General features: G+C 35.9%; 1 protein-coding gene across 8 annotated transcripts; it reads right to left on the bottom strand.

Annotated features, from left to right (window-relative positions):
* On the bottom strand, positions 9,835–17,587 carry LOC18791159. Of its 8 annotated transcripts, none has more exons than XR_002271241.1 (9): positions 17,339–17,587; positions 16,873–17,017; positions 11,977–12,348; positions 11,835–11,869; positions 11,626–11,718; positions 11,419–11,541; positions 10,826–11,302; positions 10,347–10,608; positions 9,835–10,268 (listed from the first exon to the last, which is right to left on the bottom strand). XR_002271241.1 is itself a non-coding variant. In XM_020562193.1 (9 exons), the coding sequence occupies exons 3-6, from the start codon at positions 12,103–12,105 to the stop codon at positions 10,913–10,915; spliced, it is 735 nt and encodes a 244-aa protein (XP_020417782.1). In that variant the 5' UTR covers positions 12,106–12,348; positions 16,873–17,017; positions 17,339–17,587; the 3' UTR covers positions 9,835–9,962; positions 10,148–10,268; positions 10,347–10,608; positions 10,826–10,912. The 8 variants fall into 8 exon arrangements, 5 of the variants coding, with proteins under 5 accessions (XP_020417782.1, XP_020417794.1, XP_020417779.1 ...); XR_002271242.1 differs by having other exon boundaries at positions 10,826–11,238; positions 17,339–17,586; XR_002271243.1 differs by having other exon boundaries at positions 10,826–11,226; positions 17,339–17,586.

Here is an 18,263-nt window from a genome sequence, read left to right as displayed (position 1 = left end):
TTGTTAAGCATCGAGGCATCAAAGTGGATCAGTCTAAGATTAAAGCCATCCGATATATGCTCGAGCCAAGAAATTTATGTGAGTTGAAAAGTTTACAAGGACGTCTCGCTTTTATTCGGCGGTTCATCTCAAACTTAGCGGGCAGTGTCAGCCTTTCAGTCGTCTTATGAAAAAGGATGTCCCGTTCGTTTGGGATGAGGCTTGTCACAATGCCTTTGAGAGCATAAAGAAGTACTTATTGAGTTCACCACTGTTAGGAGCTCCTATTCCCGGCAGACCATTCATATTGTACATTACTGCTCAAGAGAGATCAATTAGAGCCCTATTGGCGCAAGAGAATAAGTCACATAAAGAGCCAGCACTCTACTATCTAAGCCGAACTCTTACTGGTCCAGAACTAAACTACATGCCTATAGAAAAGACGTGACTTGTACTTGTTTTTGTAATCAACCAGCTATTGACCCATTACGAGGTTAGGAAGGATGATTTAATTCCATATCACCAAATGGCCACGCAGTTACTCGAAAAGTTTGTCTTCGTGACGCTGGAACATGTGCCAAGAAAAGATAACCAAATGGCAGATGCCATAGCGAACCTTGATGCTATCTTGGCGTTGACAAAAGATGAAGCGGTGAATCTTCCAATTTGCCACCGTTGGGTCGTTCCGTTAGCACTTGGGGCATCACAAGAAGGAGTCAACGTCATCTCAGTATTGTTCATTGACATTGACGACTAAAGGCAACCTTTAATTGATTATCTTGAGCATGGAAAACTGCCAGATGATTCAGGACATCAATAAGAGAAGCGACGTTGAGCACCTAGATTCATTTATTCCAATGAAATTCTCTACCGTCGTTCATTCAAAGGCGTGTTTCTGAGATGCTTGGCCGAAGAATTTGCATCCAAAGCGATAGAGGAGGCTCACTCAGGTATTTGTGGAGCTCATCAATTAGGACCAAAACTAAATTTCCAAATAAAGAGGATGGGCTACAATTTGTTTTTTATTTTGTATGCATAACACTTAAGAAATTAAAAGGTATATATATTTATTAAGTAGCTTTAAATTTATTATTTTAGTTCGGATCAGATTTTTGTTAGAAAAATATATTATTGTAGTTCGGATTGGGTTTTTGTTAGAAAATATATATTTTAAATTGACGATTGAATTAGTTCATTATATTCATATAGGGTCAAGGAGTGTAGCTGTAAAAATCATCAAAATTGAAATTGAAATAACCGTTAAATGGTGATTTTTCGTTTATAACCATTGAAATTTTTTGTCCCATTAGTTGATCTCTGAATGTTTATTTATTCCGATTTTTGGCGTATATGATCTCGAAGTATAAACAAACAAGTTTGACAATTGGATTGTTGAAACTAGTTTCGTAAAATGTGTACGCCATCAAAACAATATATTCACTAACAATTAAGAGTTTATTTATACTTTCGTTAAATATAACATAAGATTTTGTGGTATCCACTAGTGTAAATATGTTAAATTGAAGATCAAATTCAGTCATTGTATTCATATATGATCAAGGAGTGTAGCTATAAAATAACCGTTAAATCGTGATTTTTCATTTATAACCATCGAAAATTTTTGTCTTGTTACTAGATCTCTGAATGTTTATTTTTTACGATTTTTGGGATATACAATCTCGAAGTATATACAAACAAGTTTGACAGTTGGATCGTTGAATAGTGTGTCTATATATATATATATAATTTATTTATTTATTTATTAAGTAACTTTAAATTTATTTATTTTGTACGTATAACACTTAAGAAATTGAATAGTATATATATTTATTAGTAGCTTTAAATTTATTATTGTAGTTAGGATTGGGTTTTTGTTAGAAAAATATATTATTGTGAATTTTATGTAAACTTTATAATTATATAATTATTTTTTAAATATAACAATGGGGTCGTTGTGCAAAAACCAATAGCACGACATCATAATGTAAACATGCGTCGAGCAAACCAATTAATTTTTTTATTTCATTATACATTATAAATTTTAAGATATAGTTGTTTTCATAAGTTTTTATTATTTTTTGAAAACTTTGCTCAACGAATATCAATATTTCGTCGCCTAACCCTTATTTACTTATTTTTATATTTTATATTGTTAAACTAAATTATTTATTATTTTCTTTGCGTGACGAAAACACATTTGATCCCCTTAACCTTATTTATATTTTAATTCGTAAAATAAAATAATTTTATTTTTTATTAGTCATAACAATTATTTTTATAAATATTGCGCTACGAACCAATTTTTCGTCTGTCAAAAGTTTGCGTGACCAACAGTTCGTCACGCAAAACTCTAAAAATTTGGGCGGGTACCTGAAAAGGGACGCGGGAATTTTTTGGTCGCGCAAAACTTTGAGCAACCAACAACTCGTCGCGCAAAACTCTCATCTTTCTCTTCACTATCTCTCACTCTCACTCACTCTCTCATCTCTCTTTTCACTGTCTCTCACTCTCACTCACTCTCTCATCTTTCTCTCACTATCTTCTCTAATTCTCTCACACTCACTTCTCCCTCTTATTCTCACTCACTCTCAATCTTGCCAAAAGGTATATTCTCTCCAAATTTTAAATTTTTTTCATTAATGTGTTTTTGGAGTTAGTTTTGAGTTTGTGTGGGGTTTGGGGTTGAGTATAGGGTGAGGATTGGAGTTTGGGTTGGATTTGGGGTATAACAATTAGGGGAGATTATGCCAATTTTTTGTTTTTTTTTGTTATTTGACCATATTTGTTTTTTTGTAGGGAATCGTCGAGACTTTGACGGCTAAAGTTGAGGATTAGGACACTATCGAAACATATCATCCGCCACTACCACACTATGCGAAAATTGACTTTTAGCTTCGGGGAATCTCCGTTGCTAAAGGTACCCAACAACCGAAGTATTGGGAACCGATGCATATGATATAGTGATACGCTTCGGACATTCCCTGTCGCTAAAGATGAGTTACGACTTCGCTCTTCCATAATCGTCGATACCTAAGTTGTTACCATATGCCAAATAGGGCATTGACCTCTGATGCCTAAACCTTTAATAGCATCAGGGAATATATCAGCACTGATGCTAAATAGTCATTATAGCATCAATGGTTTTGTCTATATTGAAGCGTGTGCTGACTTACGACTTCAGAAAAGATGACACTGCTGTTGCAAGTTATGGTTTACGCATTCATTTTTTGTACTAATGCTGAAGTGAAAAACCAACAAATAGTTTGACTTTCTACAAATATTATTGACCTTTCAGATTATAGGCTTCGGTTCCCCGATAGTGCGGATGTTTTTAATTTTTAACTTCAGTTGTTATGGAAAAACTGAGGTTGTTATACACAATAGACATCCTTTGTTACTAATAAAGTGTAAGCAATTTTCACATTTCACATCATATTTTACTTAGTTTTTGTCTCAAAATATAGAGGCATCTCATCCATTTCATATATATTGCCATTGCAACATAAAAAAAGAATCCCTATATAAGGTGCACATATGAGTTATGCCAGTAAACCAAAATCCAGTAAACCAAGCACATGTCCTTTAGGGACTTGCTTTATGCAATGTCAATCCTCTCAACGGATTTTGTTTAAAAGGGATTAAACTTTATGACACATTATATAGCTTTAACCCAGCTATTTATACATCTTTAGGAAATCGCTTCTGGCGATATGCTCCATGCATTTAATAACCCTTAAAGATAATATGTTGGTCTCCGTAATTGTGTAATAAGGGGGGGCACAATTGAATCTGTAAATATGGAGAAAAACCCAACATTCCTTGTTTCTGCCAGAAACAGTGTGTCAGAAAAAGCAAGTATATTCCCTTTTATTCCGAACACCCAAGTATAAATTTCAGTATTAACATCTTTTGGGATTCGTACTGTGGGTTTGTTCTTTCACGTTCATTCTCATCTATAATGGAATTACCTCATTCCATTTTGGCCAATAATATTGTCGACATTTAATAATTGAACGTGGTTCCAATCAACACAGCCCATTGATGATTTGAGTAGCTACTCCAAAACCAACAATTGTCATTCATCAATTCATGATCAAAAATTGTCATTCATCAATTCATGATCAAAAATTGTCATGAATTCATGATCAAAAATTGTCATTCATCAATTCATGATCAAAAATTGTCATTCATCAATTCATGATCCCACCATTCTCATGTGCATGCGCATGCATCAATTATAAGCATTTCTTTGCCTTTGGGTACCCAAGCCACTTCATGGGGCTTTTATTATGTGAGAATGTGAATTATAACCTCCATTGGAGCGTTATTTAGCAATAGGGCGTGGATAATCTCCATTTAGGGAGTTGGAACATTTAGAACCCATATATCTGTCATGCTGAAGGCATGCCACAGATTAATACATACATGTCAATTATTTTCTGGGACCTTAACCCATATTATGGGACTTTAACCCATATAATTTGCTACGCATTAGGCGTGCATAATATCAATATTGACATGTCAAAGGATTGTCCTTTTGGGACTTCAATCCACATCATTTGCTACGCAACAGGCGTGCATCATATTGATCACTGCTATACCCATATTCTGTTCTTATGGGACTTTAATCTATGCAGTGTATTATCAATGTATTCAACTTACACTCTGTAAAATTTGCGTTAATAATTCATGGATACATATAAGCCATTCTTTTGGAATGGACTTATCTTTCAAGATAAAATATCAAATAAGTATATAAGCATAAAATAACACAAGTATTGCTTACGTCCTTAGGTGGGAGAAACTTTTCTCAAGTATCATTCAAGCTTGTATCGGCCCAGTAAATGTAGCGCTTGATGATCTAGTTATATCCTGCAAGAGTAAAATCACAACTCTTTTCTCTGTCAAAAACAAATAACCCTCAGAGAGTTACAAAAAGAGAAAAAATGCAAAAACTTGTGATATTGATTGCAAGAGAAGGTAAGCAATTAGGGAAGGAAGCTGGTGGGAGCAGACAACAAGCTCAGCAATCAAGGAAGGAAGCTGGTGGGAGCAAACAACCAGCTCTCATTTCTCCTAGTCTAGAAGAACTTCCGGAGATTAGAGCATAAGGTTGCCTTCACAGTTCCCTGATGTGGCGGAAACGTGATCAGGGATAATCTCGCTTCCTGAATGGATTATCAGAGATAGTCTTGCTTCTCGGGCATGTTAAGTGCTCACTGATAAGAAAAACAAGTAGATATCGCATCACTAGGTATGGAGAAAAACTGGATGTCTTCTGCAAAGAAACTTTCGTTAGTAACACATTTATACACAAATAAAAGGAATAGGTAGAACCGGTGAATTTCAAATTAACCATAGAAAAATTGCGAGATTCTCGGGGTACTTTTGAAAAAGTAGCTCCGTGAAATCCGCAAAGCAAGATCGGATGTGCGGTAAAGTAAATGTGCTTGTATGGGCACTAATTCTGCTCCATACATTTAAATAAAAGTAAAGGCGTGGACGATAAACCCGCACCACCCTTTTAAATATATACTGTTGTATGGGTAATAAACCTACACCATACAGTAAATAAAATAAATGTGCGATAAAGTAAATTTCATAAAGTATGAGGGTCAATTCCACATCATACTTTAAGTAAAAGTAAATTTGAGATAAAGTAAAGGCAATTATTGGTGGGTTCTTATCAACACCACGATCAAATAACATAGTAGATAATATTATTATCGTTTGTGGAAGGCATCATGCTTGTCTCTCAAATCAAATGCTTTCCACCTGTAATCTGCACACAGTTGGTTTGCTCGTATATCTCTCTTGCAGACCACAGCTCCTCCACTACTTTTCTTCCTTACATCAACATAAGGGTTAGTAGTATAGATAATAGTGCAACACAAAAATTATACCTGAGAGCTTCTCGTGCTGATAACGTGTTATAAAATGAACTGAGATATGTGTGAATATTGAGCTGCACGTAAAGTAGATGAGACACAGTATTTAACGAGGTTCGGCTATGCCTACGTCCTCGGAGAGCAGCAACAGTAACTTTTCACTATGTAGAATAATAGGGCTACAACTTTAGTGTTTACAATATGTATGGCTCACTCAATTTTCTCTCTTGGAGAATTTCTCTCTTGCTCTCTTTCCTCTCAACTCACTCACCCTCATTCTTCCTTCTCTTCCTCTTCTATGTGTGTAAACTTCTCTTGATGGAGGTATCTATTTATAGGCCTAAGACATTGGTTGTTCACCTCACAATATAATTGGTAGACAACATCATTAATATTCTTCAATCAACAACATCATTAATATTCTTCAATCAACAACATCATTAATATTCTTCAATCAATTGGGTAGTGGTTTGGTTTGGTGGGTGAGTGGTTAGGTTTAGTGGGTGTTAGTTGGCTATGTGGGCTTCACCTATTCTCCTTTACTTATTCTCCTTTACAACAATAAAAAAAATTTGGTATTTCAGCTGAATCCAATCATCCAATCCTTAAAAAAGACTCAAAAAAACTAAAGCTGTATATAATTTGTATAAGTACCTTAGTTCGAAATGCAAGGGTTGAATCTTCACAAATTTCCTTCATGTACCGCATCACACAATAACCACAAGTCTTTCCATCAGCTTGTTTAGGAGCACCCTACATTATCCACAAAACACATTCAGCATTTAGTACTTACGTTCCCTAAAATTAATCTTACTAAATTGTCAAATACACACATACCGAAAGCATAATCCATGTTGGTGGTCTACGCAGGCCTCTCCCCTTTTCAGCATTGAATTGTTTAATTCCACTTTAGCACAAAAATAACAGAAGATTTCAGGCTGTAATACAAAGGAAAAAAATTGACATTTTAAGGAAATAATTAAAACAGAATGACTTACGCGTTTACAATATATTTCCACACATCATGAGGGTGACGAGCCCAAAGAGGATTCATGATATGCACATTGTCTTTCTCTTCGTCAATGATTGTAAGGATCCAATGACCCCTACATATTAATTTAAAATATATTAGTAATAGTCATAAATATATATTCTAAAAAACAAACCACTTTACTTACCCAGGATTGTTGGGATCAAAAAGATGTTGTCAATACTAGCTTGGTTCAAAGCTTTCACAATGTATTGAATCCTCTCTGCCTCATTCGGTGAGTTCAGATCATGAAAGGTACGACTTGGGTCCATAAATGCAATCATTGGTTCCCATTCTTGGTCTTTTACCAACTTATATAAATAGCTGTTAACCATTATCATAGGGTCAATAAACTGAAATACATGATTAATATCCTGTAACAACTCGGTTCTTAAATAATATTTAATTATTAATTTATTAGAGGGAAAGACAATTTTAATAGTTTATTGGAGAAAGTTGACTTTTCGCTTGAGAAGGAATTTGGAGATTTCAATTATACCGCTGTGTAGAGCACGTCGAGATGAGTCCGTAGACACGTAGTGAGCTCAAATCGGAGTTGTAACGAAGAAGTTACGATCAAAAGAAGTTCAGTGGCACAATAGTAAATTTTTTGAAGTTCAGATTTCTTAAACCCGGATTTTTCTTCTCCTTCGAGAATATCACGAACAGCCATTTTCAAACTTAGTTTTCTCCTCAGTCCAGCCACCAAATCGAGTGCCACAACTTGCAAACTCTTCCTCTCTCTCTCTCTCCTCTTTCCATACATGGCCATATCTAGCCACGATTCTAAGCTATTAAACCAGGTAATCGATCGAAAACAGAGCCATTTCGGGCTGTTTCGAAACGGCAACTCTCAACACCAATTCCGGCCATCTCCGGCCTCCACAACTCAGGTAATTGCATCCAAACTACTCTCCTACCTTCCCTTTGTGTTATTCCTTGAAAACCTGAGGTGAATCCATTACAATTTCTCTGATTTCGAAACTAAAATTTTCTAGGTTTTTATGAGACAGAAAACTTCGTTCGAGGGCTGTAAAGGTGGAATTGATCGTCGAGCCAAGGTATAAAGTTACTCCCCTTGATATGCTTAATCCGTAGGTATGATTATTGGCCGGTAGTTTGGAGTTTTCCGATCGCCAAAAAATTACTCAATACACCCACCGGCGGTGGAGGCGCGTGGTAGCGCGTCGTCGGGGTGTAAATGTTGTATTTTTGTCCTAGAATGTTTCCCACGTCATCCCGAGCACAATGGTATGCTCTGATTTCAATTTGGTTATCGTTTGGTCGTCGATCGGATATCGCATATTAGGCGTTATCCGGGTTCGATACGTTTGAACCATTGGATCGTAATCAATTTAATATATGTTGATTTAGGTAATTCTAGGATCGTATAGGATTTGATGGATACTCCGAAATCGTGAACCCTAGGGTTAAATAACAGTAATCATCCGATCATGATCAATCCGACCGTCCGATTTAGACCAAACTTGCAGGACATCATTATTAAAATATGTAGAACCTATAGAAACTTTCGGATTGTTAATTGGAGGTCGTGGACCACACGGGGTCTCGGGTAGATTGATGTGGAACTTTATCGCTTAGCGAGTCTCGGGTCCTTTCAGACCGTTCTAACCATCCGAAATGCTTAAGTGGGCATAGGAATGATCTTAAATTGGTGCACGCACTTTTAGGAGATGGGGGTCAGGGTTTTTAATTAAAGATTATATTGAGTAAGATTATTAATAAAATATTATGATGGTTTAATCATGTATACGGGCTCAGGCAAACCCGCAAGAGGGACCTTCGAAAGGTCCAGCTCAGACCAGCAATGAGTGGACTTTTGTTTTATAAATGATTTATGCAATTCAATTCCAGTATTTGATCTTGAATAAGTTTTATTCAAAGATTAGTGCTATTATAATTTGACATGTGCTTTTAAATATTTTAATTTATATGCTGCCGAGTGGGATATCCTTTAAGGATATAGGAAAAGGAAATTCTAGCTAAATATCAGATAAATGACAGCAGAGTTCTAGATTTAACAGAAATTCAGTTACTCATAAGATCTTTCTGAAATTTTATATTTTTTTTTAAAGCCACCTTAGGTACCCAGATATAAAGATGTTGCCTTTGGAATTAAAGTTGCCTCGGAATAAATGTTGCCTTCGGAATAAAATTGTTGCCTTCGGTATAGTTAGCGCGCTTGACAGTTGCCCCACGAGTTTCGGGGAAGGCTGGACCGTGGGAGCGAGAATGCGGTTCAGGTTGACTAAGGTCTCCTGAATGCTGCGAGATTGCGGCTTGGGTCGACCTTCTATTACCGAGACCTGCGAGGACGTGTCACAAATTGTGACACGAGGAATTGACGGATATCAGGAATTGACAGAAATAAAAGGGTACACCTAGGTGGTAGTTTTAAATTGATTTCAATGCTTTTAAGAGAGTTTTATTGACCATGAGTATGATTGGCATATACGTATATAAATATATGAATGCATTGATTTCAGTACGAGTATAATGAAGAGAATGATTTAGTTTTGCATAACTGTTTTACAATGGGGTTAGTATGTTCTTATGTATTTTTCTAAACTTTGTTTTTGGTCCACTCACATTTTTAATGTTTTGCGCCCCTAGGCTTTATATGTGCACCAGAGCGCCACCACCGGGCAGATTTCATACTCCGCTCCACTCTCTCTCTCTCTCTTCGTAGGATTTTCTTTTGAAATCAAACTATGCTGTTGTAGATTCTTGAATTAGTTGCTCTGATGAATTGCCCTAGGACTTTCTGTATAGCTTGAGGCCATTTAGTTCAGTTGAATAGTCTGGATGTAGATTGACTGCATGCTGGCAGTTGCGATATGTATATTTATGCTTTTAACAGGTGAAAATTCTGGGAAATGATCAAATTATAGGGGAGACTTTGCCGAATTTTCAGTAGAAGTTGAACTTGTAATAAACTTGAATTTTAACTAGAAGGGCAATTTAGTAATTGTGCCTGGCACCCGCCAAGTGTCGAACACGCACAGGGTTCGGCACGGATTCCAAAGTGGAATTTGGGTCGAGTCCTGTCATATCCAAATATAAACGTAAAATTATAAAACACAAAGTGACTATTACCTAATATAAGCGGTTATTACAGCTTGTCCTATTTCATTCATTTGAATGAAGTTGATAACATCTTCTTTTAGGACATATATCATCTTTTCTACCCCAAATATGTCCTCATCAATATATGAAGCGAGAGTCTGACCTTGGGACATCAGTTTCTGTGCAAAGCCGTATAAAATCTTGCAAGACTTTGGTACTGTTTCTGGGATATACTGAAACAATGACTTCGCTAATTTTTCCTTTGTAGTTTTCTTTTTCTTCTCCTATCAAATATACCAAAAGGTCACAAATATATTAGGGATAATATGAAATAAAACAAGTTCAAAAGTAAGGTTGCTTACCACTATATCATCTATAAAAACTATAAGATACTCTGGCCAAGCTACTTGAGACCCAACAACATCCTCAACAGTATTCAACACTCCTTTCACTGGTATCGGTAGTGGAGAAGCTCCATTTAAGGCATAATTAACAGAGACTCTTACATTTCCCTCTCCTAAAGGAACATTATGAAGCAGCTGTTGAGGCACATTGATGTCAAAAATTGTGCCACTTGCAACAATATTGTCCTTTGAGCCGAAAGCTAATTTGCAAATCTTTACCCTAATACACATATAAAAGACATGTAAACAAAAAATATAAAAATCAAGCATACCTTAAACTAAATTAAGCATATGCATATTATAAAACTAAATGAAATTTAGCAAGCAATATTGTCTTAATATCAAGTTCAAAATCTGTTTTTAATTTGCAGTGCCTAAATCTAATACTACAATATTAATAAGTGCATAATATCAAAGTAAATTCAAATAAACATTACCTTGTTTGCCTGAACTTCAATTTGCTCCACCACATCATCACAACCATCCTCACAAACTTCTTTACCAACAGCAACTTCTATAAATTTTTATGGTATGTTTGTTGATGCTTTCTCGAACATGTGAGAAATATTTGGAATACGGGATGAGTTAGATACATTACAGGTTTGACCAGAAATCGCCACCTTCAGCATCTCTATTTGCTTTTGAAGAAGTTCTTGCATAGCTTCGTGCTTTTTCTGTTGTTCTTCCATAATCTTTTTTGTCTCTTGCAGCAAAACATCTCGTTCTTTCACCATTTCCTTTGACACGCACTCCCTCTTTTTCCTAGGAACGTTGAAGAACGCATTTGGCTTCACATAGCCTCCCACACCCCTCACCCTTCCACCATGTTCAGGGGTCCCTAAAGCCATAGCTAAGACATCATTATAACCAGATACAGTTATAAGGCCTTCTTCTTTCTCCTTCAACAATTTCTCCTGATTTAGAAGGACACGCACACACACACACACATATATATATATATATATATATATATATTAGAATGATATAATTTTGTTTTACAATTGACTGATTATTTTACATATATACTTACAATTGTTCCAGCCAATTCAACTACCTCCTCATCAAGAATCTTCCCGTTCTTATCTTCACGTGCTACCTTCCATAGAAGAGCTCGATCTACTTCCTCATCCTTTGCCACTATCTTCTTATCTACCTATTCAAGATAAACCAAAGTTAGCACAAAGCAATTTACTCCTACTGACCCAACTATATACAGATTCTCCATATATATACTTACCAATTCTTCTACCACTCCAATATATCCCTTACGGCTAGTTCTATGATGGTATTTACATTTACTGCAGCTCTCCTTTTGGAGTTCATGGATTTCCTACATTATAAACAAGAAGTTTATGTCATATTTACAAATCTGATCATACCTGCCAATTTTCACTCAATCTAGAGATTACAAAACTTTGCCAATCTGATAATTCAATGAAGTCATACATTTTAGGAGGCTTCTTCAAGGCTTCTGGTCATTTCTATGTGGAAGTACACCAAGAATGAAATAAATAAGGAATCTTGATCTTATGAGAAATCATTAAAATAAGTATAAAAGAGTTATTCAATATACGTAAATTAAAATTACCGTTATTTTTGTCCAGATTTTCTCCTTCAAATGGTCATCCACTGCTAGCCAACTGCTTATATGAATGGGGATTATGGTTCGAGCCATTACACCTGTGTATGACGCATATTGTTTGCCCACCTTCCCCATTGGTTCTCCTTTTGGGCTAAACTCAACTATTGACTTTTTCCCTTTCTTTTTTTTTTCTTTTGAATTTTATGCATTTCTGTTGGACCACGCTTTCTTTTAGCTTCACTCGTGATGCTAACAGTTGTTTATGATGAAGAAGCTTCCTTTGATTGGGGTATATCCGAGTGGTTCTCCGGTTTCCCTTTTGAGCGTTTTACTGGAATCTTCTTTGGTGAACCCATAACAAGATTGATTAAGGCAAAACTAAACACCAAAAAGCAAAACATTATTAGTGAATTGTATATATGCACCAATATGGACAGATTATATATGAATCGATAACAAGATAGATTAAGACAGATTAAGAAAATTGAGCAGTAATATGATGTATTCTAATATGCATTCTAATATATATTAAGACAGATTATATAGATTAAGACAGATTATATATGCATTCTAATATGATGTCAAGAAAGAAAATTCTTACATTAGAAAATTGAGCAATGCTTTGGGCATTCCACACACATAAACCGACATCTATGCTCTTTTATTTCAATTAGTGACCCATATACCCTCGCAATCTGTTCGAATGTACTTCGTATCTCCCTCACCCAATTCATATTTAAATTCTTCAACCGATGGTAGTCCATTGGTAAATGATTGGTGTTCAAGTATAGCATCTTCTAACTCATCACCATGAACATAGACTCTATTCGGCATTGAAAGCACAATTGACTAGCCATCGTTTTCACGGTCATCAATGTAAAACACTTGACTCACGTGAGTGGCCATAACAAATTCATCCTTTCTATAACCTCTCCTATTAAGGTTCACCATAGTCAACCCGATGTCATCGTCATATTTGATACCTTTCTCATTCTCAACCCATGCACACTTAAATAAAGTCACCTGAAACTGATGATAATTAAGCTCCCATATTTCTTCAAGAACTCCATAAAATTTCATGTTTGAAACAACTGGAGTTTTATCCTTTGCACTCGAAACTTGCATAGTACTTGCTACCAAGCAAACCCCACTATTTTGGATAACACGCTCGTTGTCTCGTGCTTTGGTGTGGTATCGGTATGCATCTATTGCATAACCGCTATATTTCATAACTCCTTTCAACCAACCACTTTACAGTGTCTGTCACCGCATTCATATTCATGCATAATTGACCACCCACCTAGGATAATAAAACAGAATAAATTTGTTTGTCGTACCAATTAAATATGTTCAACACGAATTAGTACTATAACCACAACTGACCCTATGATGAAACCAACTAATAACCTTTAGTTGTGCATGTCTTGTATCCATTTTTCATCGTTTGCTTTCCTAGGATTAGTCTCCTTCAAATGCTGCTTATGTTAACTGTAAAACATTACAATGCACAAATAATAATTTTGTTATTAAGCTGACTTAATAAATAAATAAAAAACAGTAGAGTTGTTTTCAAAGATAACTTACTTTATGTAAGGATCAACTTCCATTGTATTACCAAAGATAGTTCGATGTGCTTGCTCCCATTTGTCATGCGGCATTGATTCTATAACAGTGCTTAATAAAGCAGTGCTAGTATTTGCTAGATCTAACCTTGATGTAGGTACCCCAATTGCACTTAAATCAGCCATGTACTCTGAGCAAAACTGTATAGATTCTTCCACATGGAAGCGTTCAACAATACAACCCTCCGGATACACACGATTGTGTACATAACCCTTTAATACCTTCATGTATCTTTTAAAAGGGTACATCCATCTATAAAAAACTGGTCCACACAAACGAACCTCTTTAATAAGGTGCACAGTTAGATAGACCATTATATCAAAGAAAGATGGAGGAAAAAATTGCTCAAGTAAACACAATGTTGCCACAAGGTCCGATTATATCCTATCAAGGTTAGGTACATCCACCACTTTCTTACATAAATCATTGAAGAAGAAACAAAATCTTGTTATTGCATATCTAACATGTTTAGGCAACACACCACGTATAACCACGGGTAGCAATTGTTGCATCAATATGTGGCAATCATGTGACTTAAGACCAAGTAGTTTCAACTCTTTCATGCATACAACGTTTCTTATATTCGAAGAGTAGCCTTCAGGCACTTTAATACCCATCGATGCTTTGCACATTGAAATTTTCTCCTTCTTATTCAATGTACACATTGATGGAGGCAAAAAAGTTCTCTTCTCCCCAACTTGTGGCTCCAAACCAATTCTTACCCCCAATTTAACAAGGTCCTCACGAGCTGCCTCACCATCTTTTGTTTACCTGGGAATGTTCAACAATGTACTGAAAATACTATAGTATAAAATCTTCTCAATGTGCATAACATTAAGGCAATGTCGAACATAGTGTGATTTCCAATAAGGAAGATTAAAGAAAATTGATCTTTTCTTGTAATAGTTAGTACAACCTACATCTTTCTGCTTTCCAGTTCTCTTCCCCCACTCATAGTTTATGGACTCGACTTCTTTCCATACTTGTTCCCCGATTAGAGGCATTGGTGGCGAGTCAAGTTCTTCCTTACCATTAAATTCTTCAGTTAATTTTCTGTAAAGATAATAACATGATAAGAATCTGCGATGGCCAGTGAATGCCATTTTATTTCCATGTTCCAACCTTTCCGCATATGTCTTGTCACCATATATTGGACATGCATAACACCCTTTCATAGTGCACCTAGACAAGTTACCATATGCCAGAAAATCATTGATTGTCCATAAAAGGACAGCTCTCAAAGTGAATGACTCTTGCCGAAAAGCATCATAGACTCCCTCCACCCCATCCCATAGCAACCCTAAATCATCAACTAATGGTTCCAAGTAGATGTCTGTTGTTTAGGGCCAGAAATTAACTATGTTAACATAATAAACTTCCTCTTCATGCACAACTCTAGAGGCAGGTTATATGTCACCAAAATCACTGGTCAGCAACTATATCTACTACTAAGAGAACTATGAGGATTGATTCCATCCGAAGAAAGAGATAACCTAAGGTTTCTTGGCTCACTCCCAAAATCTGGCCACTTATAATCAATCATCTTCCACGATGGCGAATCAGCTGGATGACGCAATCTACCATCCTTTATTTGAGCTTCATTATGCTAAGTTAAACTTTTAGATGTTTCCAAGGACTTAAACATACGTTTAAACCTGGGGATAGGAGGAAAGTACCATAAAGCCTTTGTTGGGACCCCTTTCTTCACTACGTTCTTCTTTGTCACCTTTCATCTTGAAAGGCCACATTTAGGGCAACTTGTCAAATCATGATACTTCGTCCTATACAAAATGCAATCATTAGAGCATGCATCTTCTCATATTTCAATCCCAATGCATTCAACGTCTTCTTTGCCTCATACATAGACGAGGGTAGCTTTTGACCGATCAGGAGCAAATCACCAACTTCGATTAGCATATCCAAGAAACAATTGTCGGTCATGCCATGCCTTGCTTTAAGATTGTACAACTTAACCAATCCTGATAACTGATAGAATTCATACTGAGAAGGAAAAAGGTCTGTAGGTGTTGAGAAAAGCAATGTCTATAATTCTATTAATATTGATAATGGGTTACAATTAATGTAGCAGACAATGAAAGACTGCGGCTCTTGACATTTACAATTGAGGTCAAAGGTGTGTATATATACACAAGAGACTACATAGAAAACCCTAGGGCAAGGACCCCTGAGGATGACTCAGTAGATAAGAACAAGGAATATGCTTGTCCTTGTGCTGAATATGCCTTTGTGACCGTTGGAGCATAGTAGCTGTCATAGCATGGGTGTGTTAACCATTTTCTGGTTTTTGCTGGGTGTGATGATCATTTTGATCAACCATAGAGTTATGGCTAATAATAACTTGGTGTGCTTATGACACCTAGGATAAAGAGGCTTCTCGGCTTCCTCCACAAACTTCTTAAATTCCTCTAGATTTTCAGTGAAGTGAACATGTGCACCTTCGCACATGTCAACCGTTTCACCAAAAAAATCACATTCCGGTTGTGGTACTTGATTTACAGTTTCACTAGCATTTATTTCAATAAGCTTGGCATGCCATATCCAATCCTTGTATGTTTGGTCAAAACCATTAAAATACATATGCTCCCTTATTACTCTAATCGTAAACTTTCTTGTATTCCCACATTTCTGGCATGGTCAACGAATGCGTCCATGATCAATAGCATTTGCTAATGCTATCCTTAGAAATTATTCAACTCCCTCTTCATACTCTTTACTTCTCCTATCGGCAAGCATCCAAGATTTTTCCATAATTGCTTAACCCATCATTTTTACCAATACACAATAAAGTTAGAGGAAACACTAGGTCATATTCAAAACAAAGAGGGCATCAGCCAATTGCATGCCACTCAGCTAAATTGCAATGATGTTACATGAATTACATACCACATGCATATTTAACTTAGGCCTTGTTATTTCAAAATCACAATGAACATTACAGAACCTAGTAGTAACACATTCAAATTTACACTCTAAGCCATCCATTGCAATGGAAATTACAGGCACAAAATTGATCTTCCATCATTTAAATAAAATTGCACCACAATATTTCCCACAGCTGCCAACAAAGAACCAAAGTTTTTTTTACTAACACTCAAAGACCAAACCAGAGTATTCAAACAGTTTTAAACAGAATGGTATCCAAATAGAAATAGTAAAAGCATAAATAGAAGCATACGAAACTCAGAACTCAAATAGTGAGAAACAAATACACTCAAAAGAGTAAAAGCATAAATTGAAGAGGAAGATGTTTTGTCTTACTTGTAGTTATCAAGATTCTGTACATGCAGAGATAAGAGACTGCACCAAAGGCAGCTGTGTGAACTCCAAAGGGAATGCAAAATTTGGACTTCAACTGACCACCAAATGAGTTGTTGAAGGTTATTGTGGTGCCCTTACTCAGTCTCTGAAAGAAGGCACCACTTTCAGTAAACAATGTCAAAAAACCACAACCCTTAATAAATTGAAAAATAAGCTTCAAATTGCAACATGCAACACCTATGAAAAATAATAGAACTCAGAAGAAGAATAATCAAACCCTAAACTTAAAAATTCTATGTATAACAAATTACCCAAATCAAAAAATGCCGTGCATAGATCTGCCAAACTATGAGTTTAACTTTACTAAAATTTCGAAAATAGAATGTAATTCACAACGCAGAGAACATGAGCAATCTCAGAGCCCTAAAACAGATAGAGTAATTAAAACGCAAAAGCAAACACGTACCGGTAAAGGATCGGAGTTACGAACCCTAGCTGAAGAAGAAGCGTCGAGAGGAGTGTAGGACACAAACGAAGAGCATAGATCTGAAAACGAAGAGGTGGTAGACAGAGTGACTGTTTGTGACTGGATGAGGGAGTGATGACAGAGTGCCGGTGACTGGGTATAGCGAGAGAGGGTTTAGGGTGAATTGGGTCCTCTGTGGGTATCGAGAGAGAGGAGGGAAATTTTTTGAGAGAAGGGGGAAAATCTAAAATATTCACAAAGGGACGAAATTTTTTTTTGGGAAAAAACACTGTAGCGGTCAACTATAGGCTTTTGGCATCAAAGCTAAATTGGCGCTTAAATTTAATTTTTGCCCAACAATTTTACACATCGGTATATTTCAAACATCGATGCTAAATATAATAAATGGCATCGGTAGGAAAAACCAAATATTTGTGGGCCTAATATACTAACAACATCGGTATTTCATTTCACCGATGCCCATGTAGTGTTGCGGAAAGTGAAATTTGACATAGTGCCACCACAATAGGCTTGTATTAGGATTTTATTATTGTACTTTGTTAATTTATGTGTATATTTTGAATATTATATATATATTTATTTATTGGATAATTTGATCACTATTTTTCATATGTAATTTTATTTTGAATATGTCAATTTAAATTAAGGTAATTTTAAAAAAATCATACAATTAAATTAAATTTAAAAAGTAAAAATTCGAAAAAATTAATATAAGAGAAATAATAAAACAAAAAGTCAAAAACCTTGCGCGACAAAATATTTCGTTGCGCAAACTATTAAATTATTTCATTTTAATTAAAAAATTTTAAAACACAAAAACTATTTCGTCCCCCAGGGTAGTTTGCGCGACGTTAAGGTTCATCTCACAAAGTAGCTCTTCGTGACGAAGATTAGGTTTTGTTGC

This window comes from Prunus persica, chromosome G1, assembly GCF_000346465.2.
Source record: "Prunus persica cultivar Lovell chromosome G1, Prunus_persica_NCBIv2, whole genome shotgun sequence".
NCBI classification, from domain to species: Eukaryota; Viridiplantae; Streptophyta; class Magnoliopsida; order Rosales; family Rosaceae; genus Prunus; species Prunus persica.
Note: the sequence above shows the minus strand (reverse complement) of the source record. Positions and strands in the feature narration are given on the sequence as shown.

What these genes read in the sequence shown, in the direction of transcription:
- LOC18791159 (XM_020562190.1), bottom strand. Translation starts at nt 12,105, where the DNA reads ATGGGGAAGGTGGGCAAACAATATGCGTCATACACAGGTGTAATGGCT. An exon ending in AAATCTGGACAAAAATAACG is followed by an intron (nt 11,719 to 11,976) that starts GTAATTTTAATT and finishes TTTATAATGTAG; the next exon opens with GAAATCCATGAACTCCAAAA. An exon ending in TTGGAGTGGTAGAAGAATTG is followed by an intron (nt 11,542 to 11,625) that starts GTAAGTATATAT and finishes TATCTTGAATAG; the next exon opens with GTAGATAAGAAGATAGTGGC.